The 12,563-nt window shown below is 41.4% G+C and overlaps 1 protein-coding gene across 4 annotated transcripts in view; it reads right to left on the bottom strand.

Moving 5' to 3' along the window:
• Nucleotides 1–12,563, bottom strand: part of LOC128693557 (sialin) — a 37,470-nt gene that overhangs the window by 9,298 nt on the left and 15,609 nt on the right. For all 4 annotated transcript variants that reach the window (XM_053783320.2, XM_053783319.2, XM_053783321.2 and 1 more), the window contains 3 exons: nucleotides 12,184–12,395; nucleotides 11,780–11,905; nucleotides 599–752 (listed from right to left, as the gene is read on the bottom strand). In XM_053783320.2, the coding sequence (XP_053639295.2) occupies nucleotides 599–752; nucleotides 11,780–11,905; nucleotides 12,184–12,395 (492 nt within the window). The remainder of the gene's footprint in view (nucleotides 1–598; nucleotides 753–11,779; nucleotides 11,906–12,183; nucleotides 12,396–12,563) is intronic.

Genomic DNA, 12,563 nt, shown 5'->3' with positions numbered 1-12,563 from the left:
TTAGTTAAGATTACTTTGAGGCTCAGTCCTCGGGCTCATCATGTCTGTAATATGTGCACTGCCGCCCACATGATGGGTTTGAGGGGCAGAAGATACGGTTATATACCTATTACATAAAATCAGTTACCGGTATAAAGATTAGTTAGATAAATCTTATTAGGCTGGCATGATACAGTGCATAACGCACTGGCCTGTTAATTTTAGGACTGGCTTACCATACCATCCAATGCTGAATTGTTACAAAAAATGCGTAATGCAAGGCAAGCCTTTATTTTGTAGGATGTTTCTTTCATGTGTGAGGTACATCAAATCTGCAGCTCAATCCTGCACGAGAAAGTCTAAAATACAATCTTGTTCTGTATTACGCAGCTCTTATACCCTCTTGTTGCTCCAGATATCAAATTAATTATTACCTAGTAAAGTGGCTCCAGTAATATGTGACAAGTCGAAAATTATACTCCACATTAATAACTAATCAACTAGGCTGTTGTTGCCAACGGCCTGAAAGCCTACATAGCCATCACAATCAACCTGAGCTGATGCATTCAGCTAAAGGAATACTGAAATTTTATTTCAGACTGAAGTCAGAAACACTTACCAACGAGGTGCATGAGTCTTCTGGTATTGAGTTTCGAGCTAAAGTTGTGATGGATTAGTAGGTCTGATACTCTGCCAAAAGTAAATGAAGAGACCCAACTACAAGTCTGTCCTCCAGACAATACCCAGCTCACCTCGCTCAAGCTCATCCCAATCTGAGAATAAGGCCACTTATGTATTATAGTTCACTACATCTATTAATGTAAACGTTTTGCCACGAGTGGTTTCATTAGTCCTAAGTTGAAGCTGAGTAGTATATAGTAATATAAACAAGGTATTATGTAATGGGCCGAGCAGGTTACCAGTAGCGAGCTTGAAGTATGGCTGGAAGTGCGTCAGATTTCATAAATTAGGTTGGAAAAGTGAGGAAAAGGGTTGGATTGGAGAACTGATGTAGTCACTCGTGGCGAAGAGTTTCTTTTTAGTATATATACTAAACTATACATAACTGCAATGTTACTACACTCACCTCAGAGCCAGCAGTGTTACTACACTCACCTCAGAGCCGGCAATGTTACTACACTCACCTCAAAGCCAGCAGTGAAGAGTTTCTTTTTAGTATATATACTAAACTATACATAACTGCTTGTCAGTATCATAGTACCATTCACAATCACCCCAATCTGTATACACGATGGAAATAAATGGTATAAAATACCGACACAATGGCAATATAAACACAAATGCAGTATAATGTGATCCTTTATTGACTACGTTTCGCCCACACAGTGGGCTTTTTCAAGTCACAAACAGAACTACCTGGGGTGGAAGGAACGCGAGTATTTATAGTCCGGCTGAGGTCAGGTGAAGAATGCTGCATCTGATGATGTACCGAGTGGGGTTATAGAGTCTAAAAACTTGGGTAGCTTGGAAAGGAGATTGGATAAGTTTGTGAGCAGACCTTCTACAGTGTTCTTATGTGGGATAGCGATGAAGAAGTTTCTTGGCAAGTGGTTCAGCTATGTTATAGAAGCCACTATTCTGGTTGAAGTTGTCGGATATAGAAATAAGTGATGATTCCAGGATTCTTCGGTATTGAGTGTTGTCTTCTGTGGCGATAAGTCTTGAGTTTCTGTAGTTTATCAAGTGGTTGTGTGAATTACGGTGTTGTACGCAGGCATTCCTTGTGTCGTCAGACCTGCTTGCGTATTGGTGTTCTGAAATACGTGTTTGGAGGTCCCTTGATGTTTCGCCCATGTATAACTTGTTGCAGTCATTACAAGGGATTATGTATACCCCTGCAGAGGATGGAGGCTTGTCCTGCCTACTACTCGTGATGTCCTTGATGGTCGTGGTTGTGGAGGTAGATACTTGGAATGATGTTTTGGCAAAGATGTTGGAAACATGTTTGGCAATGAAGAAGAGATACATAGTCCTTCCCACCAACTCCATTGCCAAACATGTTTCCAACATCTTTGCCAAAACATCATTCCAAGTATCTACCTCCACAACCACGACCATCAAGGACATCACCAGTAGTAGGCAGGACAAGCCTCCATCCTCTGCAGGGGTATACATAATCCCTTGTAATGACTGCAACAAGTTATACGTGGGCGAAACATCAAGGGACCTCCAAACACGTATATCATGTGGGTGTTCGATACGTGGATTAGGGAAGAAATACTCACGTAGGCTGTTATTACGTATAATTACTGTTATGTGGAGAGAGCCCTTGCCAGCCCTACCTATCTCCTTGGCTACACTCGTAATACTGACTAGCCGGCTGCAGTACCCTATGTGAGGGGGCCTTATACTGCTGAGGTCAGCACAATATGAATTCAGATAGTGACTCAGGCAGAGACGGTTGATCGTTGAGTCAACGGACGGTTACTGGTAACTGGTTACTACTACTGAGAGCTCGGCGACGCTAACGTATGTCGTCCCGACATACAACTAATACAAACTAGAGATGGCAGGTACGGCTAGGGCTGATTCTATACAATGTCAAAGTACACAACATTAAACATTATAGATACATAAGTAGAACATTGGAATGAAAGCTTACGTAACTGAAACTGTAATGCAATACAAGGTATACTATAGTACAACTTAAAACTCAACAAATGAACAACGAACTCAACGTTGAGATTACAAGTGATAAAAAACAAAAATTTTGATCGATCGATCTGTATTCATGTGATCTACGGATTCTGAGGAAGGAATATATACAAAGAAAGAGTGTTTAACAGAAAGGCAGATTCGGTGCACGCAAATCTAGACTGTTAACTCTCAGAATGCGGAGAGAACATGAACACAAAAAAAAAATTCTTGAATACTGATAAGTTGATACTGTAATTATTCATCTATACAGGGTATTTACATTTAACCCCAACTCTGCTAGGGTGTGATTGACATATGCAGAATGGGTGTCATCTCTGGGAGGATCAAACTCTGTAGCATTGGCTAACTCATGCTGTATTTGAGGTAAATCTGAATTAGGAGTTACAAATGATACTTGAGGATTTCTCAATACCTGTCGTGTACGTAGGGAATAACGACATTCAGGTTGATCATCTGACTGAGTATCAGAGGAAGAGAGTACCGGATCAGGAGGATTGTCAGAGTCTGTCACATTAGTCTGGGGTTGGAACATCATTATCATCACATACTAACTTCATATGATCCAAATGCGATTCTTTATACTGACCAGTACTAATCTCTCTAACCTTATACTTATTACCAGTGATATGTTCAACTACTCGATAAGGACCAACAAACTTTTGATCAAGCTTTGGCATTGCTGACGTTTTGTTAAAGTTAATCAGCATAACTCTCGAACCTACTTTGATTTTGGATGGCTTTGATCGAGTGTTTGCGACTCTTGTGAATTCAGCTGTTGATTTATGAAGTGTTTCACGGATTCTTCTAAAAACACTTTGAGCTAAGCTGGTACGAGTTGCTATGAAATCATCAGGGTTGTAATTTGGTTTCGGATTAGAATATAACAACTCATAAGGCAAACGTTTATCTACACCATACAATGCATAATGTGGAGTGTCACCTATAGAAACATTGTAAGCAGAATTTATAGCACACTGCACATCAGGTATAACTTCATCCCAAGTTTCACTGTTGGGATTGATAGTGGCTCTCAAGACATCAAGTACTTTCTTATTGGTTCGTTCCGCTAACCCATTGCTGGCAGGATGATGAGGAACAATGGTGGATTTAGAGATCTTGTACAAGGTACACAAATTTTCAAGAATTTCATTACAGAATTCACCTCCATTATCTGTTACTAGGGACTTAGGGGTGGTATGCCTGCAGATAATGCGTTGTTTAAACTCTTTAGCTACTGTCTCGGCAGTCTTATCTGCAATAGGAACTAACTCACAATATCTGGTGAAATGGTCTACCATAACACACAGATGTTTGTTACCTTGGAGGGAACATTGGAAATTAGTTAACAAATCTAGCGCAACTCTTTCCCAAGGTTCGCTAGTAGTTGGATATACTTGGATTGGATTAGGACCACTAGCATTGCCTTTATGTTGCATGCAGACACTACATTTCTTAACATACTCAGAAATATCAGTTGCCATTCGAGGCCAAAAGTATTTCAATCTGGCTTGTTTTACTGAACGATCCATACCAGGGTGTGCAACACCTGGTACATCGTGAACTAGCTGTAAGGCTACATTCACTAGTGACTGTGGAATTACTAACTGGTATACTCTTCTGCTAGGAGTACCCAACTCGGCTGTTCGATACAGTAATTCTTGGTTCATGACAAAGTCACTGATGGGAGCTGGTGGCTTCACAGTCAGAATAAGATCTTCCTGGAGCAGGAATCGAATCACACCAGACCACATGGGATCTGTTCGTTGAGCATTCTTTACATCTTCAGCACTAAATGGAGGGTCTGCAGTTACTATACTAACATGTCGCGATAAGGCATCTGCGACTACATTTGACTTGCCAGGTAAATGCTCAAAGGTGGGATTGAACTCTTGGATAGTCAAGGTCCATCTAGCTAACCTTCCAGTAGGTTGTTTGTTCTGGAATAAGGGTATCAGTGGAGCATGATCTGTCAAGACATGAACAGAGTACTGATAAATAATGTCTCGGAAGTGCTTTAAAGACCATACTATTGCTAAAGCTTCTTGCTCAGTTACTGTATAATTACGTTCAGCCTTCGTAAGGACTCGGCTAGCAAATGCAACTGCGTTGTACTTGCCATCGGTCTTCTGAGCTAGTACGGCACCTATGCCAATTGAACTAGCATCAGTTGTCAGATAGAAAGGCTTAGAAAAATCTGGAAATTTCAAAATTGGAGCAGATGTTAGCTTTTCTTTTAGAGTTTGGAATGCTCTTTCTTGACGGAAGGTCCAAACAAAAGGAGCATCTTTCTTAAGCAACTCGGTTAGAGGAGCAGCTATGGAAGAAAAATTGGCAATGAAAGATCTATAAAAACCTGCTAAGCCCACAAAGGATCTTACGGCATCAGCAGTTTTGGGAGTTGGAAAATTTAGTACTGCAGTTACTTTACTTTGGTCAGTCGTAACCCCTCTAGGAGTGACTACGTGACCAAGAAACTTAATTTCTGATCTGAAAAATTGACATTTAGACAGTTTGATCTTTAAATTGGCTTCTTCAAGCTTACCAAATACTACATCAAGTCTTTTCAAGTGTGTATCCACATCTTTAGACATGACGATTACGTCATCTAAGTACACCATAAGTGCATTACCTATGAGACCTCTAAAGATATTAGTCATGAGCCTTGAGAACGTGATAGGGGAAGATCGTAATCCAAATGCCATACGGAGGAAGTGATAATGACCTGTAGGAGTGGAGAATGCAGTTAGCTCTTGGCTGTCCTCGTGAAGAGGGACTTGCCAAAACCCTTGTAACAAATCTAGGGTTGAAAAGACTTTGTTATCTCCGATATTACGTAAAAGATCACCCAGTACAGGGAGTGGAAAGCGATCTGGAATGGTTTTCGCATTTAACTTCCTAAAGTCAATTACTGGACGCCAAGTACCATCCTTCTTAGGTACTAGTATCAAGGGTGCATTCCAAGGGGAATTGCTAGGTGCAATAACTCCATCATCAAGCATTTGATTGATCAATTCTTCTGCGACAGCAACTTGTGAATGAGGCATTCTGTACGCAGGTATGTAGATAGGTCTAGTACCAGGTTCAAGTGGAATACGATGGGACAATAAGTTCGTTATACCCATCTTCTCACCTGGTAAAGCAATGGCTTTACGACGTTTGTTCAACAGAGTCAACAAACGCTTGACTTCATCTGGGAAGTCAGTGGGAGCTAAGTCTTTCTCCTCAACTGGTGGAACAGATTGATCCAGTGAAGTGGATGAGGTCTCCCCGGCAGAAATAGCACCGACCCACTGGTCAGGTGACAACTCATCCTCTACCTGAACAGGGTAAGGATAGTGAACAAGGTCAACAAGATTGGTATTTGCTCTAAGGCGAACACTGTGACCAGAAGTGTTGGCCAGGTAGAAATGGATCTTACTATCTCGTACAACATATAAGGATGGTTCAACAAATAGACCTTTTACTTTGCAGGAATCACTGTCAACTAGGACGTTATCACCATCTGGAACACTAGGAACAACTACAGACACTCTAGTGAGAGCACTAGCCGCAACAGAGACGTCTTTCTGCAAACGGCATGTGACATCAACAAGAGATGGCATTACTAGTTGCAAGTAATTGTTTTCCGACAAGGCGTCCCCTGTGGAGAAACTACTACTCGAACTAGCAGGCATTGCAGGGATAGGTTGTGCACTCAAGGCAATCTGAGCGTCCTCGGACACTTGAGGCATCGGACTATCCTGCAAATCTGAAGGTATAGGTGGAACACTGATGGGAGTGACAGAATTACCAGTGCCTGACCGCTTGGGTACGCTACTGGAGAAAGCATTAGCTTGTAAGGACTTAATCCGTACATCATACTCTGCAGCAGTATAACAGATTTCTGATCCAAGCTGGTAACCCCAGAATGGAACGATCAAGTCGTCAATTTGTGCATGCCATCGATAAGGGTCGAGCACAATGCGTAAGTCTCGCATGGAAGCAAATCCCAGTAGAAGGTCACCAGGGAAAGTAATCTGGTCGACAACAAGGAAGGAAACGGTGAAGTCTCTACCTTGGATAGAAAAGGTTAGGGAAGTCCGACCTCGGACACGCAGGTGAGAACCAGATACTCCACTAAGGGAGGACACAGGAGTCGGTTCTACAAGAAGGACATGTCGTAACTTCTTATCCTTAAACAAACTAGACCTAATAATATTGATTTGCGCACCAGAGTCCATGAACAATTGAACGGGCGCATTATAAACAGATGCCTGCACTATAGGGCCTATGGTTGCATTGGAAGTTATGTGCAAACAAAAAGGTGGATTGTTATCAGAAAAGACTTGTTCTACTCCATCCCCAAAATCATCTATGTCAGAAACATGTGAAGCAACATCATCAGCAGGGTTGTCATTCTCGAGACTGCTTAAGGCTTCAAAGGAATTGTGAACGGGGATGGTGTACTCATTATCACCTACTGTCACCATGGGACGGTTTGACTGGGGCGCTCGAATTCCCCCGAATTGGAAGAACGAGCCTGGTTCTGGTTAGTTTGAGAATTGAAAGAATGAGCCTGGTTCTGGTTATTTTGAGAACCACGAGATCTGTTTCCTCTACGGGTTCTGCGGTAGGAACGACCACGGAAAGACCTAGAGTACTGAAGGTTATAGAGAGCATTACATTCAGATGTGTCATGTCCATGTATTCTATGATAAGTACAGTAGGGAAGATCTGAGTACTCATCATCAGTACGACGTCTCTTAGGATAACTATCAGGACAATTAATTGCAATATGTCCACGGAAACCACAGTTGTAACAATTCCGCCGACTATGGTTACTGAATGTACTATGAATACTACGAGGTGTATAACGACTCTGTACACTGATTCTTGGTGATCTCTGAGATGGTGGACGACCACGATTTGTCTCTGTGGCGCAAACAAGAGGTGGTGCAGACTGAGGCATATGTGTGACATTACTTTTGATATAAGGGAAAGTACCCTGGGGGCACAAGGAACGTACATGATTTAAGGCTGTAAGTGGTTCCATCGTTACAGTTGGAGGATGAGCCTCATACGCACACACAGAAGCAGGCGGCATTAGTTCTTTAATTGCTCCAAAAGCTGCTATTTTAGCAATTGATTCTGTAAATGGTTTAGCCTCTTCAGGGAGAAAAGATGATGATTGGACAGCATTGATAAATGATGATAAAAGTTTGTCTAATCTAACAGCAAATGCACTCAACGATTCAGTACTCATGGGTGTAGCATTCACTAGTTCCCTAAGAACAACATATGGATCAGCTGTTTTTACTGGGACAAGGAAAGAACGAATCAGTTCCTCATATTGTGACCACTTAGTAAGATTCCTGAAGTCTCGCATATCAAGGAGATCAACAAAGTGAACAGCAGCAGGAGATCTATAAAGAGCTTCTTTAGCAAGTCTGATAAGGCTTTCCTCTGAAGGAGGACCTTCACCTAGGGCACTAGCACGAGAACGAATGGCTGCAAACCATGCTTCAAGACTATGTACATGGCCATTGAATAAAGGTAACGCATCAAGGGAATCACGAGTATAACTATAATATCTCGGTGTCTGGGTCGGTCTGTCAGTCGGTAAGGAACTGTGAGGACTGATGACAGGAGCAGCAGTAGCCTGAGAGGTCTGAGTGTCGACATTCACTAAAGTATCACTTGACGGTATGTGAGACATAATGGCAAAGTAACACGAGAACAAATAAGGCAAAAATAATGAACAATAAAAATGATATAAAATTATAGAATTGAAATGAAAAGATATACAACTAATTTTGCAGAAATAATGTCTAAATACACTGCAAGAGGAAGGAAAACTCAATTTAAAGGACTATTGACCAAGAAAAAAAAATTTACATTGAAATATACAAGTAAAAATATTACTGGAGACTGAATTAAATTCAAAATGAGCTGTCTTTACTCTTGCTAATAAAAAAATTAATTAATTAATTTTTTAAATCAATGTGAAAGTATAAAATAAAAATATTAAATTGTTAACTGGGAAATTTAAGTATTTTCTAAGAATGCATAGACAAAATTAAATTATAATTCATAAAAATATCAATAAAAGAAAATAATTCACTGCTGAACAAGTGCAACAAAATAAAGTGTAGAAATAATCACTGCAGTAATAAAGTGTCACCGGGAAAACTCAGGTTAAATGATAAATTAAAATATGAAGATCAAAAAAAAAAATAAACTGATTGAACACTTTAACTCTTAATTGTAAATTAGACAAAACAATTTACTCAAACAGAGTAAAGAAAACACTTTACGTTAAAAGTAATTGAAATTGCATCAAGAGTGAATTTGTTCAAGAAATATAAAAAATAATAATAAAATAAAACACAGGTAGGGTAACACTTACAGTGGTGGGTCACACAACAGTATTAGTTTATTCTTACAACAAATTCCTGCTGCGACTGATACAACAAAATCTTGCTGTGATTGATACGACAAAAATTTGCTGGCAAAAATAATGGTACACAGTCTGCGAAAAAATTAGAGGAATGAGACACTGCTGGCATACGAGAAAAAAAAAAAAAGAGACACACATAGAAATAAATGGATAATTTAGTATACTGGGGTGAATATCACTGCATGAAATACAATGATAATTACTGGGGTATACAACGCTGAAAGAATACAATAAAAAAAAATGAATCACTTCACACAGGGTGACTGACTGGTACACTACACAATAATACTTACTACAGACAGGAGTAGCATAAAGAAAAACACAGAATAAAAATATAAGATAAGTGAAAACACTGAAAAATATTGTAAAAATAATGAGTCAAAGAATACTGCGTTTACACTGAAAATACAAGGTTTAGAGTACACAAGCAATTTACTATAAATGTCTCACACACGCAAATGTCTTTAAATGCAAGAAAAATGTCTCAAGAAAATTATCACTGGAGTCTGGAGTAGTAGACGGGCGGTGAGAACTGGTGATGGGGCGGGTGGTGTCCCGCGCGGTGATACTGACGCCTCCTACATTCACTGTTGTCGGAAGAAATGTGCTATCTAGGTGAACTCACATAACTGGCTTTATCGTTGGCACCAGCTACAATCTCTTGACCAATTACGTGAGCCAAAACAGTACTAGGACCCGGTACAAGGGTGCAAACAACCACAGGTAGATGGGTGGATGGCTGGTGGTGGTGGTGGTGGTGGAGAGGGGTGGGTGGACGCCGGGGCTCTGCCGCGCACCCCGGGTGGTGGGAGAGAGTGGTGGGGGGGGACGGTGAGGCTGCCGCGCACCCCACTCACCCACGAAGATGGCTTAACCCACTCTATGGCACAGGAATGGTGAAAACCACTCTTAGCATCCAACAGGGAGCACAAAGCGATATAGACAATTCCTCAGAGGAACTTGGCTTACTTCTTACTGCGTGGCTTACTTCTCTCTCTCAGCTGGGTTAGAAGCTGGGTTGGCTGACTGGCTTACCCCACGAGAATGGCTGACTGGAAGACGTGTAACGATGCACAAAGCACGGAGGAGCAGTTGGATGACAGGAGACAGGCTGGATGATAGGCTGGCTGGCGTTCACTTCCACAGTCTGGCTTACTGACTGGCTTAATTGCAAAAATCCGGGTCAACCCCTCGGAGATTGAAGCAATTAGCACACGAACTAAGCCAGGAAGCTTGAAACGGCTGCAACAGGCTTGCAGGCAGTAGGTTTGAGGGGAGTCAGACTGCTGGTTGCTGGAGGTGCGCGAGGGCAGTGGCTGGTGGGCGACGATTCACCTTTGACCCTGCCGGCTACTCACAACAGTCTTCAAACGCCTTGAATTACCCTTAAAAACGTAAATCCACGCTCCACACCGCTGTACACCATTTATCATGTGGGAGTTCGATACGTGGATTAGGGAAGAAATACTCACGTAGGCTGTTATTACGTATAATTACTGTTATGTGGAGAGAGCCCTTGCCAGCCCTACCTATCTCCTTGGCTACACTCGTAATACTGACTAGCCGGCTGCAGTACCCTATGTGAGGGGGCCTTATACTGCTGAGGTCAGCACAATATGAATTCAGATAGTGACTCAGGTAGAGACGGTTGATCGTTGAGTCAACGGACGGTTACTGGTAACTGGTTACTACTACTGAGACGTATTTCAGAACACCAATACGCAAGCAGGTCTGACGACACAAGGAATGCCTGCGTACAACACCGTAATTCACACAACCACTTGATAAACTACAGAAACTCAAGACTTATCGCCACAGAAGACAACACTCAATACCGAAGAATCCTGGAATCATCACTTATTTCTATATCCGACAACTTCAACCAGAATAGTGGCTTCTATAACATAGCTGAACCACTTGCCAAGAAACTTCTTCATCGCTATCCCACATAAGAACACTGTAGAAGGTCTGCTCACAAACTTATCCAATCTCCTTTCCAAGCTACCCAAGTTTTTAGACTCTATAACCCCACTCGGTACATCATCAGATGCAGCATTCTTCACCTGACCTCAGCCGGACTATAAATACTCGCGTTCCTTCCACCCCAGGTAGTTCTGTTTGTGACTTGAAAAAGCCCACTGTGTGGGCGAAACGTAGTCAATAAAGGATCACATACTGCATTTGTGTTTATATTGCCACTGTATACACGATACACCACGGAGATTATTTTGACAAACACATTTTAATAGCATATAAATCAATTAAAGTTTGCATGTCAGTAACGAATAGAGAAGCTTAGTTATAAAAGGCAGCATACAAAAAACTATCAGAAGACATTCTGAACATTAAAATGGTATAAAATACCGACAGACTATGGAACAATACTCTTCTCCAGACTGAGGAACTGACCACCTCAAAACTTCAAGGGTGATGGACTGATTACATCGTCTTCAAGTATCTTCTGCTTCTATCAACTTTTCTGTACTTGACTGAAGAAGCCTACTGTGTAGGCGAAACGTTTCGAAATAAGGATACCTAAATGTTGCATGTGTCTTACTTAACAGAAGACATTCTGTTCCATCAAGGACAAATTAACATTCTTCATTATATTTACATCCTTAAAAATGATAAATGTATACGTATTCACGAATACCATCATTGCTACTATTATAACAATTAGAGTACCTGCATGTTAAGAAAGCTGGGAGCCTGAGTAATGGTGAGGTTACCCACCCAGGACGACGCAAACTCTGCCAGTATACTAGGATAGAATCTCCAACAGCGGAGAAGGCGGCCCCAGGGTACAGTACGCTGCAGATCAAGTTACATTATGTAATATTAGGGTGAAGATAAAAATGAAACACTATACCAATTTGAAATACTGTATTTAAAAATGGGTGCGGAAGATGCCTTTACGTTAAGTATCGTCTCAAGAAGTTAAAAATATTAGTACACATGAAGGGATGAAAGTGCCTGAAAAACTGGTCCATGATTTTGTTCAATCCACCGAAATTGATAGTTTCAGTTCTTTGGGTCAAAAGTACTTCACAGGCACCCCACTTGAAGGGACTGTTGTGATGACTCCTCACCCTGGGTTTAATGGAAAAGTTGACAGCCAACAGTTCCTCCTCCTCGGCGGATATGAGTGGATGATTGATGGGAGAGTTGCGGACAAAGTAGAGCCACAGAGGTGTCCACACTAGTGCCAGGATACCACCACCCCAAAACACCCACTGCCAACCTAGTTGATGTGCCACCCATCCAGAGGTGCCAGTAGCAACCAAACTGCCCAGCGACATTCCTGGCCCAACCAAAGGGGTCAAAAAACAATCTTAGCGTTGCTATTATTATTATTATTACTATTATTATTATTGTTTTTACTCTTACTGTTATCATAATCACAAGTGGACAACCTATAAAGATCGTACCCAGTGGGGAATGGGAGGTAATCAGGTTTGATCCATGAAAA

This window comes from Cherax quadricarinatus, unplaced genomic scaffold, assembly GCF_038502225.1.
Source record: "Cherax quadricarinatus isolate ZL_2023a unplaced genomic scaffold, ASM3850222v1 Contig1946, whole genome shotgun sequence".
Classification (NCBI taxonomy): Eukaryota; Metazoa; Arthropoda; class Malacostraca; order Decapoda; family Parastacidae; genus Cherax; species Cherax quadricarinatus.
The sequence above is the reverse complement of the archived record's forward strand: the minus strand, read 5'-3'. Positions and strand labels throughout refer to the sequence as shown.